Source organism: Tetrao urogallus (assembly GCF_951394365.1).
Source record: "Tetrao urogallus genome assembly, chromosome: 18".
Taxonomy (NCBI): domain Eukaryota; kingdom Metazoa; phylum Chordata; class Aves; order Galliformes; family Phasianidae; genus Tetrao; species Tetrao urogallus.
This window is the reverse complement of record NC_136831.1, coordinates 6,470,489-6,496,600: the sequence shown is the minus strand read 5'-3', so window position 1 is coordinate 6,496,600 and position 26,112 is coordinate 6,470,489. Positions and strand designations below refer to the sequence as shown.

Genomic DNA, 26,112 nt, shown 5'->3' with positions numbered 1-26,112 from the left:
CGTCTCGCTGTCCTGGTCCATGATCACCTCCCAAAGCCCATGCCTTGCCACGCAGCGGTGTGCAGCACTGCTCACCCCTCTGCTTTCCATGCCTCGCCCCCAGGACAGCCCAGCTTCTTGCTTTTGGGCTGCGATGCTTATCAGGACCGCCGCACTTTGCTTTGCCCGCGCTGCTCATCCTCGCAGGGCAGCCGGCCCAGAGGCTGCAGCACCCATCGCTCGCTTCATCCGCAGCTCTCGTGGCTTATTTGTTGCAACCCATCCTGGGGCTGGAGGGAGCAAGGGGACAGAAGTGCCACTCGTCCCCACTGCAGGAAGGCAGGGTGTCCGTGGGTGCCCTGCGCAGCGCTGGGTCCCTGCACCAGGAACATGCATGAGGATGGGCTCAGTGACACACGTTGTGCCTTGGCCGCTGTGTGTCTGTCAGGTGGGGATGTGGAACCAGGGCCCCTTGCCTGGAGAGAAGGAATTCAAGAATTGGGATAGGGAAAGATGAAGGATCTGTCACAGGAAGGATGGGGTGTGAAGGGAGGTCCCAGCTCTGTTGACGCTGGCACTGCTTTACGTAGGGAGTATTTCTGCCCTCTGGGTCAAACTGGGCTCCTGCAAACAAAGTGCCTGCTAGAAGTCAGTCTGTGTAGTCACGGACCAGCAGTGCTCCCCTGCCCTACCTGGGGGCTGCCCCATGCCCTGTGAGGCTTTGGGGCTGTATGTCTCATCCTGCCCCAGTGCTGGGGCTGTGGGTGAGTCTGCGGCGTTTTGCTGCCTCAGTTTCCCTTTTGGCCAGAGAGTGGAGGGGATGGAGGGGCTGCCCTACTGACTCCCACATGCATGTAGGTCAGGCTGGTGGAAGGTTGGGGGTGACACATTCCCTAGGAAGCTTTGGCGTCCTTGTCACCCTCTATTTCCCAAACTATCTCTGTGGTTTTTAGAGCTTTGATGGGGATGGTGCCTATGACAAATGCCATGATGTCCCTATGGTGACCTCCCCATTCCAAGCATCCAGCCAGCGATTCCTGCTTTGCTCACCCACTGCTATTTAGACATCCACAGGGAATCTTTTCAGTTTTTTTTTCACTGTTTTGGGTGTTTTGCTGCCTAGCTGGTAACATACCCAGCCCTCTTCCATTGGTCACCCTACTGCCAAACCAGAAGAGGTGGAGGCAGGAGCTGGCCCTGGGTGTGATGGACTGGATGGAAAAACTGCTCAGGATAGAGCCAACGTGTGCAGGAACAGAGGATTTAGGAAAGGAAGGGGACACAAAGTGACGAGGTGCCCCCAGAGCTGAGCCCACCAGCACTGCTTGCAGCAGCATCTCCCAAAGGGCAGCTGTGCTCACCGGGCTCATGCAGATGGGAGAAGCCCATTCGTTCCGTACTCTCCGTGCTCTGCAGACCTGGGCCGGCTCTGTTAGAGATGTTCCATCTTCAGACAAAGTCCGTGCATTAACCTTTGAGGTTAATATCCTCCAACCGGAAATTTTTTATTCTGGGCTGATTTCTTCTTCCCTTTTTTCCTTTGTTTTTTTCCCCCCAGAACAGCAGTCCTATAACTGCATGTGCGCGCATGTGTGCGTAGGACCGGCTGTTTTTCCAGGCATATTTTCTAAACCAAATCCAGATGTGTCCAGCTGCTGTCCCACCCCCGTCAGCCCCACTGCAAACCACTCAAACAGACGCAAACAAAAACATGTTTATTTTTATCAGCTCTGTGGGACGTAAAATGGAGCAGGGAGGGCGGCTGGGGCAGAGCTTGTGTAGGGAAATGATGGAGATGGAGCGAACACCCCCTCCTCGCCACCCTCGGCAGAGCAAGCATTGCTTAAATCAGGAAAATTGTCAGCTGGGGAGAGATGAAAATGAGCAGAAAAAAGGGAAAAAAAAATATCATTCCGGAATGACAGAGGGATAAAAAATGCTGTGGGAAAGAAAGGAAAGGAAGGGTTGGTCCTGGCTCTGAGTGCAGCTCCCCAGCACGTGTGCACGTGTGTCACAGCTGCTCCGTGTCACAGCCCTTTGGGAAGTGTGACGTTGCACCTCCCATGTGCTCGGAGCTGCTGCCCCACCAGCAGGGCAGGGTTTGGTGCCGTGACCCGGTGTCCCCCTCCAGCAGCAGGAGCAGGACTGGGTGTCCCCAGGGCAGGGTCGGCCCCAGCACCCCTTCCCGGCTCGCCCAGTGCTCCCAGTCTGCATCCTTCCCCCCAGATTTTGGCTGGATATGTACCCAAAGGCAAAGGGATGGGACACGGGGCCGTGTGTGCCTGCTGGGTATAGGACAGAACCGAGTCTCCATTCATCCCTGTCCCCTCGTAGCTACAGCTGGCACACGCCATACGTATACGTCACACACACCTGGACAAGGAGCCCTAATGACCCTGCGCCCCTCCATCGCTGCCCCCTGAGGTTCCCCCGTGGGCTGTGCCCCTGCCCTCAGCCACCCCAGAGACCAGAGCTCAGCCCCCTGCTGCCCATCAGGTGCCAGAGGAGCAGGGAGGAACCCCGCTACCCCAACACGGACCAACTTAGGAAGAGAGGGATCAAACCGCCCGCGCGGTCTGAGCGCCCAACAGACCGCGCCGCTCACTCTTCCCATTGCCAGAGCTGTCTCTAATTGTTCGTTCGTCTCGGCGGCCCCACACGGAGCCGTGGGGTTCAGTGTAGCTCTGTGTGTTACCGTTACGATGCTGCTGCGGATGCTGTTCATGTTTGTGTTCCTCGGCGCTTCCGTGCTGGTTTTATACATGCCGTCTCGTGTACGATGGATGTAACTGGTTTTTTGTTTGGTTGGCTTTTCTTTTTTTTTTTTTTTTTTTTTCTTTTCTTTTCTTTTCTTTGGTTTTATTATTATTATTATTATTATTTTTTTTTTTTGTAGGTTTTTAGTATGTTTGTAACCAGACAGAATGGTGTTATTAAACTGAAACTTGTATCTTCAGTGGATAAATCGATCAAAGCCCCCCTGGCTCCTCCTGGTTTCTTTGCTGTGATGCTGGTGGGCAGTGTGTGTCCTCCGAGGGGCTCTGGGGGCCACTGTATGGCCAGGTAGGGCTGCACAAGAGGGCCTTACTCCTTCCCTGTGACTGCTGGCGGTGCCCGTGGCACACTGCAACCAGCAAACACCAATCTGGCTCGGCCAAAGGCAAACCCAACAGCCATGGCCATGGCGAGGGGACCAAAGGGCTGGTTCTGACCATCTCCTCTTATCGGGGAAAACCTTTCGGTGCTGCCAGCACAATTAATTGGCCGCCCTTGGAGTCTCTGCCACATCCTGTGTGCACTTCCAGGTGGAAGCGAGCGGTCAGCACGGCATGCTGCTCTGCTCCAGGTGGGAAATGTTGGCCTGGAAACCACAGGCAGAGGGACTGGGAGCTGCTGTGGGGTCAGATGCTCCCCGCCCTTGGCACGCTGCTCTGAGACAAGAACCAGCGCAGCCTGGAAATCACCAGCACACGGCTGTTATTTCCTAAAGGCTGTTGACAAAGGAGCCGGGAACTTCAGCAATACCTTGCAGAGAGAAAATATTTACACAGCCCTTCACTTTGTACTAATATTTACCCCTGGCTCCCGTCACTGGGGTGACTGTGACGACTGTGCCGTGACCTGGACCCCACAAGCAGGGGATGGGATGCAATGCAGGAGAAGGGCACCAGGGAGCCCCAAAGCTGCCACGTGGCACAGCCCAGGGATGCTGCTTTGCAGGAGGAACCCTTGGCCAAGGAGATGTTAGGAACCACTCCAGTGATGTGGTGAAGGATGGTAGATGTGAGCTGAAGGATGGAGGGAGGAGAATTCTGGTTTCTTGGCCACGTCATGGATTTGTGTTGCCACGTGTCCATCTGGCCATAGGGTCCCTGCAGGTGTGGGCTCCGGGCGGCACATTTCCATCTCCATCTCCATCTCCATCTTCATCTCCATCTCCATCTCCATCTCCATCTCCATCTCCATCTCCATCTCCATCTCATCTTCATCTCTGTCTCCATCTCATCTCACCTCATCTCCATCTCCATCACCATCCACCTCCATCTCCAGACACCAAAGAAGAGAAACAGGAATACTCCTACCAGGGAGAAATGAAGTCTGCAAGAGCTGTGCTGTGCAAACGCTCATTAAAACCAGCCCTTGGAGAAGCCCTCCGTTTGCAGAGCGTGGATGCTAAGATCCAAACCAGATGTTGGAGGGACACTGGTCCCTGTGTCCTACATGCCATGGGGCTGCAGACCAAGCCCACGGGCTCCTACTGACTCGAAGAACATTTCCCTTCTTTTCTCCACTGTACATTGAGGTAAGGTGCAAGAGAAGCCCTCAATCCTGCAGGGTTTGGATGCTGTGCTCTCCCCATCCCAGAAGGTCCGTGCTGCAGCGATGAGGAGCAGCCGGTCTGACACTAAGCAGGAGCACGACCCTTCCTTCCTCGCCCGGCTCCACCTCTGATATGGTTTATCTGAGCAGAGCCCAATGTAAACGCTGTCAGCACGGGATTAATTCCCAGCAGTTTGGCAGCCGAGGGATGCGAGAGCAGCGCCAAGGGAGGGAAGTGAGCATCGCAGATAGAAAAATCCTCCGGGTGTATTTACAGCCAGGTTTCCTCCTCTCCTGGGTGCTGAGCTGAGTGCAGGAGGAGGATTGGGGGGGGCAGCCTGCTGCATCCTCCTTGTCCTACCCTATGGAAGAGCCCTCATGTTGTCCCCAGGCTGGGAGGAGTGGGGAGAACCAGGATGTGGAGAGGGGCTAACTGGGAAATGGAACAGGGATAACTGGGACATGGAGTGGGGATAACTGGGGTATGGAGAGAGGGATTACTGGGGTATAGAGTGGGAATAAGTGGGATATGGAGTGGGAATGACTGAGACAAGAAGAGGGGGATAAGTGGAACATGGAGCAGCGATAACTGGGATATGGAGTGGGGATATCTGGGATATTGAATAGGGATGACTGGAACATGGAACGGGGATAGCTGGGATGTGGAGCAAGGATAACCAGGACATGGAACATGGATCACTGGAGTGAGATAACTGGGACACGGAGAAAGCCCCTCACACTGCAGCAGCTCTCAGCCCGCCTCTGTGCTCCGTTCGGGGAAGATGGGAGTTTCAGCATTTGCCAGGATTTATTAATGTTTATTATGAGTCCTTTTTTTTTTTAATAAAAAATTGGTGGTATATTTGCTTTAAGGCAAAGCTTCAGAGGACCACCTGCCAGATGCTGTTGGTGTGTTCAGGCAGCTTCGAGGCTGATCACCCAAACAGACCCTCAAATAAAATAACCATTGGCTCTGCTGCACGGCGGTGCTTCTGTATTCAAGCAGGACAGCACAGGGATTTGATTCAGGGATGTTTTCTAAGCAATAGTGCAAAACCGTTCACCCGGTCTGAGGCACAGAGCGGGGCTGCCAGCACCAGCCAAGGTCGGGCTGTGCAGGAGGAGCCTTGGGAAGGCAGGTAAATAGCAGCAAGCGAGGAGCGCTGCTCCTCAAAGATCAGCCCTTGTGCTGCTGTGCGTGCCTGCTGCAATCCTTCCTCCTCCCTGTGCCATCCCATCACTGCAGGCACCAGGCAGAGCCTCCCTGCACCGCCAAGCTATTTCCAGCCTCATCAGAGCCATTTGCAGGGGAAAGAAACCCCCACAGGCAGCACATGGCCCTGTGACAGGCACCAAGGGAGCAGCCCCTGCGCCTTCCCATAGGTTTGTTCTTTGGGAAAGCAATAACAGAGGAGGAAAACCCAAAGGGGAAACTCCCACCAGCCTTTCTGCTGTTGCATTTGATGTCTGATTTCCGAGTGCTTTCCCACCGCAGGCTGATGGAGGAGGAAGCAGCAGTGAAGGGGGTACAGATGGGAGGAACGTGGGGGTGGGCTCTCTGGGGGATGTCAGCTCACTGTGACAACACATCCTGCACGGGCTGGGGGGTGACAGCTGTGCCACCACGCTTGGTGCGGGACACAAGTCTGTATGGGATGGACACAAGTGTCAAGCAGCTGCTGGGCGGTGGAAGAGGCCGAGCATCCTCTGCTGCTGCTGCAGGGAACAGCTTCAGTGCCTGCAGCGATTGTGGCCCGGCCTCTGCTGTTCGTGCTGGGAATGGCAGCGCTGCAGGCAGTGAGCTCCAGGCTGTGCGGGTGGCACTGGGCCATGCTGGTGGTTCTGGGCCATGTAGGTGGCAATGGGACAGGTGGATTTCAAACACCTGGGTCGTGCCCAGGAGCTCCACTCCCAGCTGAGAGCTCTCAGATAAGCAGCTGCAAACAGCCTCAGCACATTTCCCGGCCCCAGCATGAAGTGCACAGCAACGTGTCCCCTCCTGCAGCCCTTTGGGGACAATCCAGCCCAGGCACACTGCCTGGCCGCAGGTGACTCACAGTGCATAGCACCCAGGCACACTGGTGTAACGCTGTGACATTGCTCCCTTGGGGTTTTTTCGGTCACTTACTTTGCTTCCTTATTGCATAACGCTCTGCTGAGTTCACAGAGGTGACCCTCATGGCCTCTCCCTTCCTGAGCCCCAGCACAGCCCTCCCGCAGGGAAGGATGCATCCCCTGTCCCAACACGGACATTTTTCCAGCAGTCTTTGAAGACCAAAGTGCAGAAGGGGCTGTGAAGGTGACAACAAGGCAGAGGACAGGTCTTGCTGCTTCCAAAGTCCCCTCTCAGCCACAGGGAGATGTCGGTGCCTGGCACCTTGGCACAGGTCCCTGCTCTCTTCCCTCCTGCCCCAGCTTGCAGCCCATCCCAGGGAGGTTAGTGCCAGGACACCCCCACCTCACCTCTCCTCACTGTCACCCCATTGTCACAGGCACCTGGCTCTGCCTTGCTCCACCCACCTCCAACCACAGCTTCCAAGCAGCTGGGTGGAACCCAAAGGTTTTTCCACCCTCATTTCTACCAGGAACAGATTTGCTGGCTGATCTCACCCACGTGAGGGTGCCAAGGGGAGGGCTGGCTTGGAGCCTTGCTTCTGTAGGATGCGACACATGAGAAGCTCTCAGAAAAGGGCAGGGACTCAGTGCTGGGAGGAGGCTGCTGGGGGTGCAGCTCAGCGCTGAGCTGCAGGGACAGGGCTGCAAGGTGTGAAACTAAGTTTATGTTACGGCAAAACCCATTCCCATATAGAAGCCTCGGCAGTGCAGGCATGCCAAAAGCAGACTGCAAATGTCTCAGCACCACAAAGCTTATCAATATGAGTGGGATGAATCTCAGCTTGGAGCTGGTTTCCCACTGTAAAGGACCACAGAAGCAGGAGATGTTTCCCCATGGAATTCACAGCCATCCCTTTCTGGCCAAGACACCCTGTGCAGCACGTATGATTGGCTCTGCAGCTCCACACAGCTCCAACCTCGAGAATGTGTCACCCCAAATCCAGCCCAGCCAGCAGGATGTGCCCAGACCTGCAGTGTGTCTGCCCAGCTCCCAGCAGTAGGGCTGGGGATACCCAGGGGAGGACTCGGGGGTCTTGGAGGGACAGGAAGCAGGCAGCCCCAGTGTGGCAGCTGTGGTAGGGAAGGTGTTCAGCTTCACAGCTGGTTGTGAACAGTGGGTGCCCTCTGTCTGCACAGCAGCCATGCCTGGGAATGCCCTGTGTTGAATTTGGCCCTGAATTGCACCACACAGCACACTGCTCTGGTGCTCCCTGGAGAGGCTTTTAGTGCTTAAAATCCAAACCTTCCACAGTGGGCTTACAGTGCTTGGTTCCACTGTCGCAGGGACTCAGAACTTGTGAGCACCAGCAGCAGCTGGGGACGGGAGAGGGGAGGGCTCCGCGAGTAGCCAGCAGGGAGCACTCACGTACAGCACTGGGAGCAGCCACATGCAGCACCAGGAGCATCCATGGATGGCCCTGGGAGCACTCATGCGGCATTGGGAGCACCCATATATGGCACGGGGAAGACCCATGTATGGTACAGGGAGCACCCAAGTACAGCACTGGGCGCACACATACGTGGCAGTGGGAGCACTCGTGTATGGCACCGGGAGCACCAATAAATGTCACCAGGAGCACCCATACGTGGCACTGGAAGCACCCATACATGGCACTGGGGGCACCCACGTGACGGTACGAGGAGCACCCTGCTACGACAGCAGCACCCAATGAATGTCACTGGCAGCACCCACACACGGCACCGGGAGCACCCACGTGCAGCACCAGGCGGGGCGCTCTAGGGGGCGGGCCCTAAGCGGGGCCACGCCCCCTCCCAGACCACGCCCACGAAACACCCCGCCCCCTCGCCGAAGCCCCGCCCCCCACATAGGCCCCGCCCCGTCCCGCCCGGCCCAGGTGGAGGCGGCGGCGCCGGTAGCGGCGGTGGGAGCGGGGCGTGGATGCGGCGAGGTGAGCGCGTCGTGTTCCCGGGCCGGGCGGAGGGCTGCTGCGTTCGCCGCTTTGCTTTACTTTACTTTACTTTGTCCCCCTTTCCCCGCTTTGTCTCCGGGCCGCTTTTTTTCCCCCCGCTCCGCGTGGTCGAACGATCCCGAAGCGTTCCCGTCGGAGGGTCCCGCAGTTCCCCGGAGCGCCGCGTGCCGGGTTCGGTGCTGCGGGGCACCCGGCGCTGTTACCGCGATCCGGGTTCAGCCGCGCCCGGAGACCTCAGAGGGCGCTTTGTGGCCTCCGGTCCCGGCGGGAGGAGGAAGTCCCGGCCCCGCGGCGTCACCGTCCCGCTCGGGCACCGCCGGGGATTCCCGCTGAGCTCCGGGGGGCGGGGAATTCGGGGTCCTCGGGGTCTTCTGGAACGCTCTGTGGGACCCCCGGCCACGTGTGCTGTGCGATCCTACGGGGACGCTTTGCTCCTCCGAACCGCAAATGCTCTGCGGCCCTTTGGGTTCCTTTGTCGCAAGTGCTTTGGGGTCCTTTGGGTCCCTTTGCCATTGGCACTTTGGGAGCCCTTTTGGAACGGATGCTTGGGGATGCTTTACAACTCTTGGCCACAAATATTTTGGGGTCTTTTGGGGACCCCTTGACTGGGGACCCCTTGACTGGGGACCCCTTGACTGGGGACCCCTTGACTGGGGACCCCTTGACTGGGGACCCTTTTGGCCATGAATGCTTAGAGGTCCATTGGGACCTTTCTGCTTTGTTGTTTTTGGGGTCCCTTTGCCACAAATGCTTTGGGACCCTCAGCGCTGCTGCTGTGCTCCTGCAGAGCAGAGGTGGCTGCAGTGGGAGCTGCACCCAGGGGTGCTGGAGCTGTGGGGTGGATGAGGGTTAAAACCACAGCATGGGTTGAGGGGTGATGGCAAAATAGCTGTGTTGTGTTGAGCACAGGGCTGTGGGGGCATGGCTTTCAGGCACACATGCAAGCAGGGAGCTGGGGAACAATGGGTGTGTGTGCTGTGGGGCCAGGTCCTGAATCCCATAGGGGTATGGGGCTGAAGCTCCTGGGGGTGGGCTGGAGGAGTGGGGGAATTCACGTTGAATTGGGTCGCATTGTTTGGCTGCAGCACGGGGCTGTCCTCTGAGGGCTGCTGGTTGGTTTTGTTGTTTTTTACCTTTGATGTCACTCCTGTTTAACTTGGTGTAAACTCAAGGAAGCCTCGCTTGCATCCTTCCCTTGGGAAACAACCCTGGAGGCGTTCGGCTCCAAATCCATTCTGAGGGCTGAAGGAGGAGGTGGGGAGCAGTGAGCGGACCTCACTTTGCTCAGCAAAAACCCTCAGAACTTCTCTCATGCAAACAGAGCCGGAGCCAACCCCACCTGGATGTCCCTGCAGCCCCCTTCTTCCTTTGTGTTCTCTGGTGGGGGGGGGGCTTTGTGCTGCAGGGGGTTTGCACAATGTGAGTAAATTATTGAAGGCTGAGACCACATTACTTCTCTTAAATCCATACAGCCCACCTCACTCGTTGCTTTGGAAAAGCTTTTGTCCAGTGGTCGTTGGGCTTGGGGATGTCAGCAAAGTGGTGTTGAAAGCCAGGCTTTAGGGTCATTGGGAATCTTTTGGTGTTTGGGGTCACAGTCTTTTCCCCAGCCTTTGAGTAGTGCCGAGAGCTGTGCTTTTTCTTGCAAGCATCATGCAAAGCCTTGCTGTTCTCACTCTAGCTCCTTCCAGTACCTAAAGGGAGCCTATAAACAGGTGAGGAGCCAACTCTTTGAAAGGAAAATAATGGCAGGACAAGGGGAAATGGTTTGAAGTTGAAGGAAGGAAGACTTAGGTTGGATGTCAGGAGGAAGTTCTTTCCTATGAGAGTGGTGAGGTGCTGGAACAGCTGCCCAGAGAGGCTGTGGATGCCCCGTCCATCCCTGGAGGTGTTCGAGGCCAGGTTGGATGGGGCCCTGGGCAGCCTGGGCTGCTATGAAATGTGGAGGTTGGTGGCCCTGCATGCAGTAGTGGAGGTTGGAGATTCGTGATCCTTGAGGTCCCTTCCAACCCAAGCCATTCTATGATTCTGTTTCTCACATAATTGCACTGCAGCAGGGCCTTGGGCTCAACCTTAGTGTGGGGGGTTCCAACACCTCCCCTGCTGCCTGCCCACACCTCGCTGCCTTCACTTTGCTCTGCAATTTCCATGTCTGTGAGCGGGCAGCTCATTTTAAGACGTTGCCTCATGTTTCCCCACCTGCAAAATGCCACATCCGTGGGGCAGGCGTGGGTGCAAAGCCACATGCTGAGCATGGGGCTGCATTGATGTGTGCATGGGGAGAGTGGGCCGAGCGAGGCTCGGCTCCATCTGTGACCCCATCACGGGGGCTGCCCTTTGTACCAAGGGACAGCAGGTTGGCTGGGAGCTGTGGGTTTCCCCATAGATGGTGCCATCACGTCCCCTGAGCAGCTCGGGGCAGGGCTGTGTCCATGCATTCATGCTGCCCAGCTCCAAGGTGCCGCCGTGCGTCATGCAGCAGCTTGTGCTGGGGATTTGGCTGGGTTATCCCTGTAATTCGCTGGCTGTGGGAATGCTGGAGCTGGGGGGAGGGCTGGGAGTGAGCGTGCTGCAGGTGGGGGCCCTGTGGGTGCAGCCTGTGTGCCAGCAAGGAGCTGGGAGATGGGAACGAATGGCAAAGCATCCCTGGGGAGGGAGGGATGGGTAAGTGAATGCTGGGACCACACCAGCTTGAGGAGGAGGAAGGCAACGGCTCTTGGCACCCGAGAGGCTGCAGAGTGTGCTCCTGGCACGCTGCTATGATGTGCAGGAGGGGTGCTGGGCCTGGGAAGGGCTTGGCAGCTCACAGCAGGGAGTGGGGCTGGGATGGGGGCACAGCGTCGAGTGGTGTTGCTGTGTTTGGGTGCTGTGTGCTCTCTGCTCGTGCTGCGTTGGATGGGATGTGTGGGACAGGGTAGACCGCTCCCAGCTGGGCTTTCCTGTGGGGAATGCAGGTCTTGCACTGGGGAGGAGTGGGATAAACCTTCCTGGATGGAATTTGGGACAGATGATGAGGCTGCAGAACCAGCTGATGCTTTGGAGGAGGGGTGGGTGTGCGTGCAGTGGTGGGACAGTGACACAAGCCTGGGGGTGGCTGTGTGCAGATAAGCATTCTGCTCCAGGAGATACAAGCCTGGGGCCAAGCAGCTCTCCTCGCTGTTTGGCCGTGGTGAGGGCTGCACTGAATGCCCACAGTTATCTCATGATTGGGTGGGTGGAATTTCTGCACAGGACCGAGCATCACCTCCTGCTGCCGCATCCCATGGCGATGCTCTGAGCTCAGGAGAAATCCCCAGCAAACACAGGGACCCCAGCAGGACGTTTCTCCCGGGAGCAGAGTGCTGAGGGAGTTTGCAGATCCCAGCTGCGTGCTCTTTCCAAGAGCAGCTCTCAAAGCAGCAGCATTTTGCAGATGTGGAGGAATGAGCGTCTGCCCTTTGCCCTCCCACACAAAGAATTTTGCATCTGGGGAAGTGAGAGCGAGCTGGGGGACAGCCCTGATATTCCCTGCTCTGCAGAGCCATACCCTGCACAGGGGGACCCAGAGCCCAACCAGGAATTGGGGAAGCTCTGAAGAATTGTGCGGCTTGAGCCGGGTTAATGGAGCCCAGCAGCTTGGGGAATCTGTGCTGCACGTGGTGTTGGGGTGCGTGTATGGCGAGGACGTGGGGCTGCAGATGGGATCACAAAGAGCAGAGCCTTTTTGCAATGGGTTGGGGGGTGTTTGGGTATCAAATCCTTGGGCAGAGGGGGACGTGCTGGGAATGCATGTGCCTTGGGAAGTGGGCTGGGAAGATCCCCATCCAGCTATTGTGGGCGAGTCCTTCCCTTTCCGTGCAGATAGTGGCTCAGGAAACCCGGAGAAACACGGCTCCTGGAAGCACTGCTGTGGGGAGGAGGTGGTCCTGAGGGGGGATCTGTGCTCTTGTAGGGTTGTGCCACAGGGAGGTGCCCCAATGCACAGCCATGCTGCCCATCTGCCCTCACCTCCTCACCCAATGCCCGAGCTGCGTGCAGATGGGAGGGGGGAGGAGGGAGGAGGAGGAAAGCTGGCTCAGCGTTATCACAGCCACCAGCACACTCCATGGGTTGGTGCCTCTATCTCGGCCGCGTGGTTTTGCTTCCTTCCAGGGTGTGCCGAGTGCCTGAAACTCATCCGGGATGAACAAACCACGCGGCAGTTGCCCAACGTCCTGCTTGCTGTGGGAATAGGCAAAAGGAAAGTGAGGAGAGTTTCCCAATTGCGCACCCAGGGAACTTGTCAGGCTCCTGCCCGGCCCGGCTGCGCTCGGTAAGGTTTTAGCTTTGGGTTTTAGGTTTGGGCTGACACGCCTGGGGAGTCCATGGAGGTGCTGGGCAGATTGAAGAGGTTTGCTTGGCAAGGCGAAGGCAGCTCTTTATCGCAGTGCAACCGAGGCTCCAGTGCTGATGGGCAGCTTCAGTGTGCTCCTGAATCATTGATGGGCATGCTGGTGTTGTGGTGCTCTGTTAATGGAATGGCTCTTTGCAGGGCTGCCTCAGAGGGGCGTCAGCAGTGTCTTGTATGGGGGCTCTGTGGGTTGGTGCGTGGTACTGCTGCCAGTCCCTTTGCTCTGGTTCCTTGCTCAGAGCATCCTGGCATCGCCCTGTGCTGATGCCATGTGTGAGCTGCGTCACTTTTTCCACCGCTTTCCTCTCTGGGTGTGTTTCCTTGGGTCAGCATCTCTCGTGGCTCAGCCCAGAGCCCCAGCCCTTGCCTGGGTGAAGGCAAAATTCTCCTGCCTGGCCCCCATGGGGACACATGGGTGACCCTGAGGTGAGCAAGACTGGGCCCCACAGCGCTGACAAACCCCTCTGTGCCATGCTTTGGAGGGTGAAGGGCTGTGCTGGCTGTGGCTGCAGCTCCTTGCAGCTTGTTTCGGGCTCAGGCTGCCTGTTCTCACGCTGAGCACACTGAGTGAGAGCTGTGCCAGCACTTGAAGGGCTGCATGCCAGTGCCAAGAGTGTAGGGGAACGGATAAATGCATTCCCAGCCCCATCCCAGAGGCTTTTTGCTGGCGTGGGGTGAAACTTCCCACACCTCATGGGATGGATGCTGCCCAGCCCTGTGCCTGGATAACCCAGGGGACTTAGCTGGCAGGGGCTGCTCCCCTCTTCCTGCTCTCTGGATGCCAAGCATTGCTTTAATTCAAGGAGCCGTGAAAAGTGCTCTGGCCACATGATCAGGCCTGCAGGTGCCGGATGGGGTACAGCTGCCCAGCTGCTGCTCCCACGCTGCGTGGGAGGCACTCAGTGGTTGGGTGCATTGCAAATGTGCTTCCCTGGAGAGCATTAAGGTTCTCACCTGGAGCTGTGTGGGAGTCTGATGGAGCAATCAGTGATGGGATCAGGGGCACAAACAGCACCGCTCCTTTTGCATCACCAAACAGCAGCATTGGTTCCAAGTTCTCCTCCAGTTTCCCCTGTGTGCTGCTCGCTGTGCTGAGTGCATCCGTGGCAGGGGCAGCATGAGGGATGCTGGTGGTCATAGCAGCACCCACAGCTGCGTGTCCCTGTGCCCAGCATATCCCTGCCCCCATCTCCTCAGGCTCCCCGGAGCCAGCCCTGCCTGCAGCTGGCACCTCTGCCTCATTGCTGGCTACCCTGGGAGGAAAACAAACAGCATCTGCAGTTCCCCAGTGAGATGGAAAGTTTCACTTGCTGGGGCCGGACTGCCCGGCTGGCGCCTTCCCAGCTCAGCAGTCATCAAATAACTCTGCACAGCACTTGTGTTTCTTTCCTGCTCTTTTTCTCACTCTGTTAAGAGCTTTGGGTGAAAAAAAATTCCCCTTCAGCCCTGTGTTGTCTCAGCCAAGGTGCCAGGTGCAGTGGCTTTCCCTCACCCTGTGCCAGTGACCGCAGCACGATCCCCCATGTCCTGTGGCTGCCCAGAGCCATGCAGCGGTGTGGCTTTGTGGCTTTGTCCCAGCATCCTGCCCTGATGTTTTTGGATGGCTCTGCCCTTACCCTGGTGCTTCTGCTTCCTTTCACAGCCCTGTCCCCAAAGCTTTTCCCAGGAAGGTTTCTGCATGCTGGACCTGATCTCTCACCCCTGCTTTTCTCTTGCAGCACCAGTCCCACCAGGCAGAGCAAGAGAACCTCAGCCATGCCCTGGAACTCCCATGTGTGAAGGACAGAGGAGAAGGAGTCCATTGAGACGCACTGCGTGGGATCCCTGCCACGCTTATGAGGTAGGAGCATCCCGGATAGGCTGAGATGGGGGCTTCAAACATCTGATTCTAATCACATTTGTGGCAGTGGTGCCTCTCTTCTTCCCATCCAGATTCTCTCCATCAGTTACCCTCTGCAGCCTCATTGGGGCTGGTGGAGAGTGGGGTTAACTGGGGAAAGGGAGCCCTCTAAGCCCTCTGCCCTTTTCTATGGGACAGCAGTGCTGGGTTTAAGCCCTGCATGTTTGGGCTGCAGCACGGGGCTGTGCTGGGTAGTGGCTGCCCTCTAGTGCCAGCGTCCTCAAGGAGCTCATCCCATGGGACACCGAGCTCCTAAGGCCAGTGGTGGGGAGGAGCAGCCCAAAGGGATCAGAGCAGGGTGCAGGTGTACTCCAGGGTGCCTTGCCATTGATCCTGCTGTCTCATGGCTGCCCCTCAGCAGGACTCAGGCATCTGTTGGGCACACCAAGCAGGACGGGGGAATGCCTGTCAGCAGCAAGTCCTGGGCAGGTGCCCTTGGTGCTGGCACGTGGATGGTGAGAGGCCAAGGGGCTGAGCATCCATCCCAGCAGGAGCCCACAGTCCCTAATAGGATTTAGGACTGCTCCCTTGTGCTCAGATGGAATTACTTTTCCCTGTTGACTCGTGAGGCTCTGCCTGGTGTTGCAGAGCTGCAGGGGGACTCTCAGGAAGGGGTTGCTCGAAGACTTTGCTCCTGGCTGTTAAGCCCCCACTCTGTGCACTGGGAAGATTTTGGTGTGCTCTGCCTTGTCCTGCTGGCCAAGAGCCCAACGTGTGTGTGAGGGGAACGCTTTGCATGCCCAGTCCCGTGGGTACTGTGCTGATGCTATGGCCAGGAGGTGTTGGGGACGCAGCCTTGGGGCTGTCCTCTTGTCTGGGATGCCTCAGTGCTGCCCTGCAGGGTCTCCCAGGTGGCTGTAAGCCATCAGAAGAGAGCGATGCACATCCTTCCCAGTGAGGGGGGAAGTGCTTGCAGCATTTCCCTTCCCTCTGGGGTTCCCCTCAGGCAGAGCCCCATTAACATTAATGCTCCTGCTGCCATTTCCACACCGATGCACTTACCCTGCAGAGAACAGGAGGAAGGGATGCAGCAATAGGGCTGTGGCTGCCTTCCCCCACTCACTCCCTGCTCCCCCCCCGCAGCCTGCTACCCACTCAAGATGGCATCCAGCAACAAGAATGGGAGCAGCCGCTCCAGCAGCAGCCGTCTGCAGAGCAAGAAGCCCCCCAACCTCTCCATCGTGATCCCCCCGCCCCGGGAGGCGGAGGAGGACGGCACCCACAAGGAGGTGAGCTCTGGGAGGCACCTCTCCGTCCCACGTGGGGTTTGGTTATCGTTATCCTCTGTGCTCCGTAACCCTGTGCTCTGCCTCCCAGCCCTCCAAGGTGCCCATCTATCGGAAGAGCAAGAGCCTGCAGGAGCCGCGCTCAAAGGGATGTGAGAACTCGGAGCGGCGGCCGGGCTTCCGCCGACAGACATCTCTGTCCCAAAGCATCCGCAAGTGAGGGCTTGGGGGGTGTCCATGGCAGGGATGTGGGTACCAGCCCAAGGGAAAGCCTCGATGGCTGCCACGTGGCTCAGCTGTTGGATGAGCACGTGGTAGAACTGGCTGTGAAAATGTCTTGGTGCTGTAGGAGCGAATGCCTCGAGTTGTGTGCATCCTGATACAGGGTTTCTCGGCTTAGTGGAGCAGCAACCCGTCTGCCCCGACCCACAGATCTATCAGCTCCGTGCTGAGCCACCGAGCTCCAATCCCCAGCTGGAGGGAGGGCAGGGTGGGACGGTGACAGCGGGGGGCTGAGCGGCTGCTGGAGCGCATCCATCACACACCCAGGGGCACGGCGGAATGGTTCGGCGTCAGCGGCGACTGGGAGGGGAAGCGGCAGCACTGGCAGCGCCGCAGCTTGCAGCACTGCAGCATGAGATACGGCAAACTGAAGGCTGCCTATCGCGACATGGAGCTGCCCAGCCAGGAGGTGCCCTCCTTCCAAGGCACCGAGTCACCCAAACCGGCCAAGATGCCCAAGGTACAGCTCGGAGCACGGGGACGGCCCGCCGACCCTTCCCCCATCACCAACACACCTCTCCCTCTTCCAGATCGTGGACCCTCTGGCCAGGGGCCGTCCCTTCCGCCACCCCGATGACACCGACCGTCCCCATACGCCCCACCACGTCCTGCCCCCCCACACCCCTGGTGTCACGTCGCTGGCATCCCTGGGCAGTGCCCGCTCTGCTTACAGCCGCCTGCCACGCCGCAAGAGGCTCTCTGTGGCGCACATGAGCTTCAGGGCGGCCGCCGCGCTGCTCCGTGTGAGTGTTGGGGAAAGGGATCGTCCTCTTGGTTCCCTTCTCAGCCCTCTGTTGTCTTCGTTTCTTGGCTTTTTGCTTTGCACAAAAACGGTTGTTGCACTCTGCTGCGTGTTGGGAGGGGGAGGTGGTGGGTTTTAACCTTAAAAAGAGAAGTTCTGGTGGAAAGTGGATCAGAAAGTGGAACTGTCTCACATGCCGTCCCTCGAAAATAGCAGCCTTTGTGTCCAGCCAGCAACCTTTTGCTGCAGGGGAAGTTTCTCTGGCACTTTCTGTCACCTGGGGAGTCCCCTGCAAGCCTTGGAGATGGGTCTCCAAGGAGATGTGGGGCAGAGACCTAAAATAAGATTTAGAATTGTGCCACCTGTCACAGCCATGGCCCAGCACTGATGGCTCTCCGGAGCAACAGGCAGCTGCGTGACCTCTGCACGGGGCCGTGGTTGGCATTTAATGTTTGCCACCACTTGCTGGGCTTTGGGGGTGGCTATAACAAAGCCCCCCTACTTTCTGCAGCGCTGAGGCTTTGTGTTCCTTACCCTCGTTTGCTTCCCCTGCCATAGGGCCGCTCTGTCTTGGAGCCTCTGACTGAGAAGCAGAGGAGCACCAAGAGGAGCTTCATGTACCCCAGCTTCATGGATGAGGACGTGGTGGATACCGCTGACACGCTGGACTCCTCCTTCTTCAGTAAGGCAAGCACTGTTCCACCCCTACTGCTGGAGCTGGGGGGTCCCAGTGCCCCACGTGGGGCTGAGCAGCGTTCTGACTGGGACAGTGGCTCGCTGGGCAGCCCTTTTTGTCCCACCTCCTTTGCTCTTAGCATGGTCCAGGGTTGGTCTCTTACCCAAATGGGGTTTGGGCTGTATTTGGAGCTGCGTGTGCCAAGGGCCCCTGGTGTCTGTGCTTTAGCCCCACCCCAAGAGCAAGGGCATCAGTGGGTGTTGTGTCCAGCACTGCAGGGACTCAGTGATAATCGTTGGTGATGGGATCATGGGTGCTTCACATGGGCTGTAGTGTGTGGTCATTGGGATCACGTTGTGGTCCCCCTCCCTTCCGTGCTCCTTCCAGATGGACACGCACGACGAGACCTATTCCATGCCAGATGACGTCTTCGAGTCACCACCACTCTCAGCCACGTATTTACGCATGCACTCAGTGGGGGAGGATGTCAGGGCATCCCCAGAGGTGGAGCAGACCGCACTGTGAGTGCCAACCCTAAGCCCCCTGCCCTGACCTCCCCCCAGCCAATACCACGTCCACCCGTCCCTGCTGTAGGGCGCTGGGCAAATCCAGCATGCTGCTACAAGGACGAAGCCAAGAAATTTCCCCAGCCCCCGTTTCAGGGTCTCGGGATGAGCGGGGCAGCCCCCAGGCTGTTACCTTGCTGATGGCTTTATCTCCCTGCAGACGTGAGGGTGCCCGTCTCGCTGCTGCCTCAGCTGGCCCGGCCCCCCAGAGGGGCAGACGCATCGCTTCCAAAGTGAAGCATTTCGCCTTCGACCGCAAGAAACGCTACTATGGACTGGGGGTGGTGGGGCAGTGTCTGAACAGGACGTACCGCCGCAGCCTCAGCAGCATCGTGCAGTCGCAGCTGGAGATCACCGACAGCCACCGGTGAGCGCACAGCTTGCAGCCCGCCCGGGTCAGCCCCGCTCCTTGGGGCTCCCCAGGTGCAATTTGGATTTGCGTCCCTATCGGAGCGGGCTTCAGGGCTGCTCTCTCCAGGTTACTACAGCATCCTTGTGCCAACATGGGGCCGTGACCCTGTTCCTTTTGCTCCCCAGGCCGTATTTCACCTACTGGATCACCTTTGTCCACATCATCATCACCTTGCTGGTCATTGGCACGTACGGCATCGCTCCCATTGGCTTCACCCAGCACGTGACGACAGAGTTAGTAAGTTTAAGAGCTCCCAGCCAGGCCTGTCCCCTCCTGTGTGCCTGACTCCTGAATGTCGTCCTCAAGTACATAGTGGGGGTAATCCTGTTGGGGTGAGGGATGCAGCCCCAGAAGGGCCAAAGGGCTCAACCCCTGCAGGTGGTTGGAGGAGATGTGGCACTATGGGGCTGTGCCCCCCCCCCAACTGGCTGTGTGACCCTGGTCTCATTCTGCAGGTGCTGAGGAACAAAGGTGTGTATGAAAGTGTCAAGTACATCCAGCAGGAGAACTTCTGGATCGGGCCCAGCTCGGTAAGTGATTTGCCAGCCTGAGGTGGGGCTCAAGGGATGCTCCCTTCTCCTCTCCCCTAGCTACGTGGCAATAATCCTAGTCCTAACCTGCTGTCCTGCTCTTTGGTTCCCTCTATGAGCTCCTCCTGCCTGCTCCCATGGCTCTGCAGCATTCCCCAGAACCAAAGCATCACAGTGGATGCTTGGGAGAGAGCCTGTCCCCTGCCCGCCGTCCATCCATTCGGGTGGGATCTCACCAGTAGGGCAGCAGTTGGGAAGGGAGGTGGAGATGGCACGCGACCTGGAGCATCCCTCAGAGCACTCCCTCCTTTCAGATCGACCTGATCCATCTGGGAGCCAAATTCTCACCCTGCATCCGGAAGGACCGCCAGGTGGAGCGGCTCATCCAGCGCGAACGGGACCGGGAGCGGAACTCTGGCTGCTGCGTCCAGAATGACAAATCGGGCTGCATCCAAACGCTGCCGCAGGACTGCTCGGTGCGGGCACGGCTGGGGCACGGGATGCACGTGGAGCAGAGCAGTTCCTGCATGCCCACGCTCTGAGCATCTCCATCCCTGCAGGAAACGCTGGCGACGTTCATCAAGTGGCCCAACAACAACACGCCGACCATGGGCTCCGGTGAGAAGCGCACGTCGGGGGCTGTGTGTCACCAGGACCCCAGGTGGGTTGTGTGGGGCTGGGTTTGTAGCTTGAATGCCTGGAGTCGGTTTGGCCGAGGGGTTGGTGGCTCTTCCGTGCCATGGGGCGGTGATGAGGAAGAGAGAATTGGTGGGGAAGTGGAGGTGAGGTCTGTTCTAAGTGTGATGGGTGGGCCAGAAAGCCACCTGAAGAGCATTGCTGTCCTGAGCTTGGCCCTGCCTGCCCCGATCCCTGGGCTGAGATAAGCAGGGACACATGACATCTTAAGGGGACACTCAGTGAAGTTACATGATGGGTGATCTGGCTGCAGTGCATTTCATTGTAGGATATTGAGCATGCAAGGATCTCCCTGAGTCTGAGAACCTTAGAGGGGTGGCTGCAGGTCCCCTGTCTTGTGCCTGGCCTCAGACTGGTGGCAGGGTTGTGCTTGGGGAGAGGAGACTCTCAGTGACCCCCGCATCCTCTCCTGTCACCAGGACGTGTGAAGAGCCGGCCTCAAATCCCCCCCATGTGTGGCCAGATGACATCACCAGGTGGCCGGTAAGAGCCCTTAGTGAGGTGCCCAGCATCCACAACAACGCAGCCTCTGTGGGAAGTGGACAGCCTCAAGCACGGTGTGGGGCTGTAGTGGGCTCTTAGCAGCCCTCCTACTGCAGCTCCTTTCCCTTCTTGTAGATCTGCACCTACGAGACCAAAACCAACCACACAGGCCTCCCTCACATGGACTGCCAGATCAAGGGCAGGCCGTGCTGCATCGGCACCAAGGGCAGGTGAGATACAGCCAGAGGGCACTGAGCCTGGGGCAGGTTGGGCAGTGTTCCCTGTGCTCTTCTGGTGCTCCTCAGCACCCCCCCATCGGTGTCCTGAGTTGTGCCAGGGATACAGGGAGGCCCTGGGGTTGTGGGTGGGAAACGCAGTGACAGGACCCTGCACTGGGGGTGCTTGGAGCAGGGGGTGCACCCTGCCCCAGGTGAGCCCACTGCCTGCCTTCTGCCCAGCTGTGAGATCACAACACGGGAGTACTGCGAGTTCATGCACGGCTACTTCCACGAGGAGGCAACTCTCTGCTCACAGGTGAGGGGCTGTGGGGGGAGCGCAGGGGGCTTGGGGTGAGCAGCCTGGCTGGCACCGGCAGGATGGGCTGCCAACCCATCACCTCCCACCCACATCTGCCTCACCAGGTGCATTGCCTGGATGAAGTCTGTGGCCTCCTGCCCTTCCTCAACCCGGAGGTCCCCGACCAGATCTACCGCCTGTGGCTGTCCCTGTTCCTGCATGCAGGGTGAGTAGCAGGCTGTGGGCACTGGGGGTGGCTTGGGATGGCAGCATCCTTTGGGACAGTCTGCCTGTGGTCCCTAATGGGTTGGGAGGGGAGATGGGGGAGCACTCCCAGTCTATAGCAATGCATGCCATCAGTGGGGGACAGATTTGTGAGCTGTCTTGTGTCTGTGAGCAGTGGGTGGGAGCGCTGGGCAGGGGCTGTGGTAGGGCAGGAGTCTAACACTGATCCTCCACCTCCAGCATCATCCACTGCCTGGTGTCAGTGACCTTCCAGATGACGGTGCTGCGGGATCTGGAGAAGCTGGCGGGCTGGCTCCGCATCTCCATCATCTTCATCCTCAGTGGCATCACAGGCAATCTGGCCAGTGCCATCTTCCTACCGTACCGGGCGGAGGTGAGGGCAGCTTGTGGAGCTGGGGGGGATCTCCCCCATAACTCTGCTCCCCCCCCAAGATGAGCTCTGGGCTGGGCGCTGAGCAAATGTTCTTGTGTGCGTAGAGCATCACCACCCTGAGCTTCATGGGGAGGGGGCTGCAGAGCCCAGCACAGAGGTCTCACCCCTTAGCAGGTTGTGCCATGTGTGGGGAGGGGGTCTCTGCCCCATGTGCAGGGCTCACGTGGGCTGGGTGCCCCACGTGTTGGTGTGTGCGGGCTGGCAGATGGCTAATCTGCTGGCAGCAGAGCTGGCAGGCTTTAGAGGGGATCACGTCGAGTGCCTTAATCCCCCTGCTGGGTGGGGTGGTGTGGGAGGTACCCGACGCCTGGCTCTGCCAAAACAGCACTGGCGCTCCCACGGCAAATGTGTCCTGTGAGGGGAGAGACCCTGGGGACATGGATGGGGGATGTAATTGGGGTCTGACCTCTTGCAGGTGGGCCCTGCTGGGTCTCAGTTCGGTTTGCTGGCTTGCCTCTTCGTGGAGCTCTTCCAGAGCTGGCAAGCGCTGGAGAAGCCATGGAAAGCCTTGCTCAACCTTTCCGGCATCGTCCTCTTCCTCTTCGTCTGCGGCCTCCTGCCCTGGATCGACAACATTGCCCACCTCTTCGGCTTCCTCAGCGGCCTGCTGCTCTCCTTTGCCTTCCTGCCCTACATCACCTTCGGCACGATGGACAAGTACCGCAAGCGGGCCATGATCATCGTGTCCCTGCTGGTCTTCCTGGGCCTCTTCACCTCGCTGTTCATCTGGCTGTATGTCTACCCCATCAACTGGCGCTGGATCGAGTACCTCACCTGCCTGCCCTTCACCAGCAAGTTCTGCGAGAAGTACGAGCTGGAGCAGGTCCTGCACTGACCCACGGAGGGGCTGCGGAGCTGGGACCGGCCTGCTCAGGGCCTCCAGGCCCTCCTAACCCCAGGACAGCCTGTGGGGTGAGGCAGCAGCCGGGCCCAGCAGTGCCAATCCTACTGTGAACACAACCCCCCTTTTTGCAGGGGCGCTTTTGTACCTATGGCTCTTGGTCATGTCCATCACCTCGGGGCTTACAGGGGCTCTGTGGCCACACTGGTTCATCCCTTTCTCCAACCTGTCCCAGTGGGATGGGGTCCTCCAGCACTTCTCAGCCCTGGGATTTTTAATTTTGGGAGGCTGGAGGTGTTTTCCTGAATGGGCTGTGGGGGGACCCTGGTGGTTTCCGCAGTGGAGGACTCTGGAGGTTTGGTTTTTTTTTCCTCTTGGTTTGTTTGTTTTGTTTTGTTTTGTTTTGCAGCTCTGACACACTCAGAGCTAAGGATTGAAGATATTTTTCAGCCCCCTGTTTGCTCCCCAGGGGCTCAGGAGCAAAGCTGTGCTCCTCATGGTGGGCTCCTCACTGGGTGGGATGGGGGTGCTGCTTTTTCCCCTCATCTCAGTGAGGTTCCCCCTGTAAGTGGAACACTGTGCTGGTATGTAAGCATAGAAGAAAGCACTCCAGTGATTTTGTTCGGCTCCTATTGGATCACCAGGGTGAGGCAGGGCTTGGCTCCTCAGGACCCCCTCCTTGCTGCTGCTCTGGACCCACGGTGTCACCTCTTGTCCTTCAGGGTGTAAGCAGGTGACATCCAGTGCTGTGTGTGACAGCGCTGTTCACAGGAGCAGCACAAGTCCCTTATCAAAACGATCCAGGTGCTGGGGTCTCAGCCCCATGTGTGCCCCCCCTGCTCTGCCGCAGGCCGGCTGCAGCCCCATTCCTTGCTCCTCCGGTGCTGCTCCAGCCAAAGATTGGCACCTCACCTCCGTTGTCTTTTTTTTTTTTTGATACTTTTTTTTTTTTTTTTAAAAAAAAAAAGCTGTGGAATTTTTTTGACCCTGAATAAATTTCTACCTGTATTTAACGAGATCCACGAGGCCTCGATTCCCTCTGTGCTTTTGGTGGGGGGTTTGGCAGCAGTCAGTAGGGCTGTCTCTGCTCTGCAGGGGGATACTCTCCCTACTTCCCATCTAAAAACCCCTCCTGGGGCAGGCCATAATGACATACAGGGCCTCCGTTCCCTGCCCAAGGGCAGCATCACCCCATCAGATACCCTGGGACACATCAGCCCCACTTTGCTTAAAGCTGAAAAACCCCAAAAAGCAGTGGATGGGTCTGGGCTGTCTGGCTGGACCCATCTGTGCATGGAGCTGGGGGCAAAGATAGGCAGGCATGTAGAAAACAACCACTGCATCTTTATTTGCTGCTTCACAATAGACCAAGGCATTTGCAGAGGGCTCTTTGTGGGCAGGTGATGTCTGCATGCAGGACTGGCCCTGCAGGGAGGATCCTGGCTGTGTGATTTGGGGTGGCCATGGGTGGGGGTCTCACACTGTAAAGGTGTCTTTGGGTGAGGAGTGGCTGCAAGGGCTGCTCAGAGCAGGGCTTGGCTTCACGCCTGGTGTTGGGCTGTGCTGGGGAAGGGGGAACCTGGATTAGGGGCTCAAGGCTTACAGGCTCTGCTGAGACTCTTTCCATCCCTAGCGGATCCTTTGGTTGCACAGCCCTCCTGGGCTCCCCTTCACAGCCCCAACTATAGAAGGCTGGGGGAGGGTGCAGGCTCGGTGCTTGCAGGCTGAATTCTTCCCCAGCGCTGGGAGAGTGAGGCACAGGGGCTGAGCTGGGGCCACGCTCATCCCTTGGCCAAAAGGCAGATGTGTGGGCAGGGAGCTGTGGCTGGGGCCAGCAGGGAAAGATGCGCAGCCGAGGTGGGGGTGGAGAGGGCTCACAGTATTCGCTCCCTGCCCTCTTCCCCTCCCCGGCTGGTGCGTAACTGGGCTGCAGGGCTCAGCAGCCGCTGTTCCTGCGCATGAAGGCATGGCCCCGCACCTCGTGCTGCATCTCAGTGAAGGCCAACGTGCCCACCGTCACCTGGCAGGGACCCAGAGCTTTGAAACCGCACTTCTCATAGAAGGGCACGAGGAAATGTTCGCACATGAGCACGGCGCGCCGGGCGCAGGGCAGGCAGCGCAGGTACTGCAGGTATCGCCACATGAGGATGGAACCCTTGCCCTGCTGGCGGAAGGTTCGGTGCACGGCCAGCACGTGGATGTGCACCGCCGTGCCCCGCGGCTCGTGCAGGGTCAGCGCCGCCTGCAGGGAGCGAACGGGGCCGTTAGCGGGGCCGCGCAGGGCAAGCCGAGTCTCTGCTCCGCGTACCCTGGGCCCGGCTCCTACCTGGCTGAGCCGGTCCTGGTCCCACAGGGAGCCGATGATGAAGGCCACCAGGCGCCCTTCCTCGAACCAGCCGAGGGAAAGCTCCGGGCACAGCGTCAGGAAATGGCGGATCGCATCCAGGTGCAGCGGGCAGTCACCGGAGACGGAGATGAAGGCTGGAAGGGGACGGCGCTGAGCTCCCAGCTCCGGCTCCGGGGTGAGGCGGGATGGGGGGGGAGGTGGGCAGCTCCTTACCTTCCCTCTCGATCTCAAACACGCTGACGGCATCCTCGGGGCTGAGGCAGCGGAACTCGCTGGCGGGCAGCGTGTGCCGGCGCTGGCGGCCGGGAGAACGGCGTGGGCCCTGCGGCTGGGTGGGCTTCAGGAACGGCACCGCGCTGAGCACCGGCATCCCGCTCTGCTCCCAGCCGCCTTTATCCGGGGCAGCTCTGTCAGCTCCGGGCCCCAGCGGTGTCACGGCACCTTTAATTTCAGCCAATCTCTTCCTGAGCTCTTAGCTGTCGAAAATACCTGTTGATCACGCATGGGATTAGGCTGCCTGCCATCCTTTAGCTATATATACGCGTGTGGGTATAGATACAGCAAATACCCACCCACGGCAACCCTGCTGTCACCCCTGGGAGTTGGCATAAGTAGCCAACCTCCAGCTCCAGGGGTCTGGACAGTGGGATGGAGCTGGGGCTGGGCGTCTTGTCCCTGTCCAGGGCACAGAGGTGACATCGGTGCTGTGTGTGCACCGGAGATGACCAGCCCGGAGCTGCGTCAGGGGATCAGGTTGGGGATTAGGAAAAGGATCTGCATCAGCGGGTGCTGGGCATGGAGCAGATCCTTGGGGCAGCAAGCATGGCACTGAGCTGCCAGAGCTCAGGGAGTGTTGGGATACTGCTCTCACATGTAGGGTTTGAGTGGTGCTGTGTGGGGCCAGGGCTTCCACTTGATAGTCCTTGTGTGTCCCTTCCACCTCTGGCTGTTCTGTGATTCTGTGTCATGCTTGTGCTGCTGGGGGCTTTGTTCACTTTTCCAGCTTGCTCAGGGGGTAAATCATATGGTTAAATCATGGCCGTGCTGAGATAGGCCAGCAGGCAGGATGAGCCCATCTGCAGCTGCTCCAGTGCCTGTGGTCACAACCACCCCAAAGGCTGGGAGGTCCAGGGGTGTGCTGTCAGGGTGTCCTTGCTGAACAGACGTGGGATCGGACTCTGTAAATGCTTGTGTAGAAGTTTGCTCAGGAGAGCAGTCCTCTAGTGTTCCCTTGCAGAGAAAAGCAGAGCCCCAGCCTTGCCCAAAAAGCCCTTATGGGTCCCATGGCCCGTGGGACTGTCTCTGCTGCTCTGTCCCATCCATCACCACCTACCCTACACATCTCTGCCAGATCCCTCTGCTTGGGTCAGATTCTGTGTCATAAATCCGCCTCATGTTTCATGCCTAATCAAACCAAGTTAATAAACCCAGAGAGAAGTGCAACCCGAGCAGCCCTGGCCTGCGGGCAGGAATAGTGGCAGCAGCTCCCAGCCAAGCGGGAG

The 26,112-nt window shown here is 58.4% G+C and overlaps 2 protein-coding genes across 2 annotated transcripts; one reads left to right on the top strand and one right to left on the bottom strand.

Annotated features, from left to right (window-relative positions):
- Positions 1–15,714: 15,714 nt before the first annotated feature.
- On the top strand, positions 15,715–22,257 carry RHBDF2 (rhomboid 5 homolog 2; the record flags this gene model as incomplete). The annotated part of the gene is made up of 17 exons (XM_079544126.1): positions 15,715–15,843; positions 15,935–16,056; positions 16,390–16,582; positions 16,653–16,865; positions 17,423–17,551; positions 17,928–18,061; positions 18,267–18,473; positions 18,644–18,755; positions 18,974–19,048; positions 19,363–19,524; positions 19,609–19,709; positions 20,164–20,227; positions 20,363–20,457; positions 20,686–20,761; positions 20,869–20,969; positions 21,209–21,362; positions 21,838–22,257. 17 exons carry the CDS (start codon positions 15,715–15,717, stop codon positions 22,255–22,257), a joined length of 2,487 nt encoding a protein of 828 aa, XP_079400252.1.
- Positions 22,258–24,199: 1,942 nt separating this feature from the next.
- On the bottom strand, positions 24,200–24,980 carry AANAT (aralkylamine N-acetyltransferase; the record flags this gene model as incomplete). The annotated part of the gene is made up of 3 exons (XM_079544409.1): positions 24,200–24,505; positions 24,590–24,744; positions 24,824–24,980. The coding sequence occupies 3 exons, from the start codon at positions 24,978–24,980 to the stop codon at positions 24,200–24,202; spliced, it is 618 nt and encodes a 205-aa protein (XP_079400535.1).
- Positions 24,981–26,112: the final 1,132 nt, after the last annotated feature.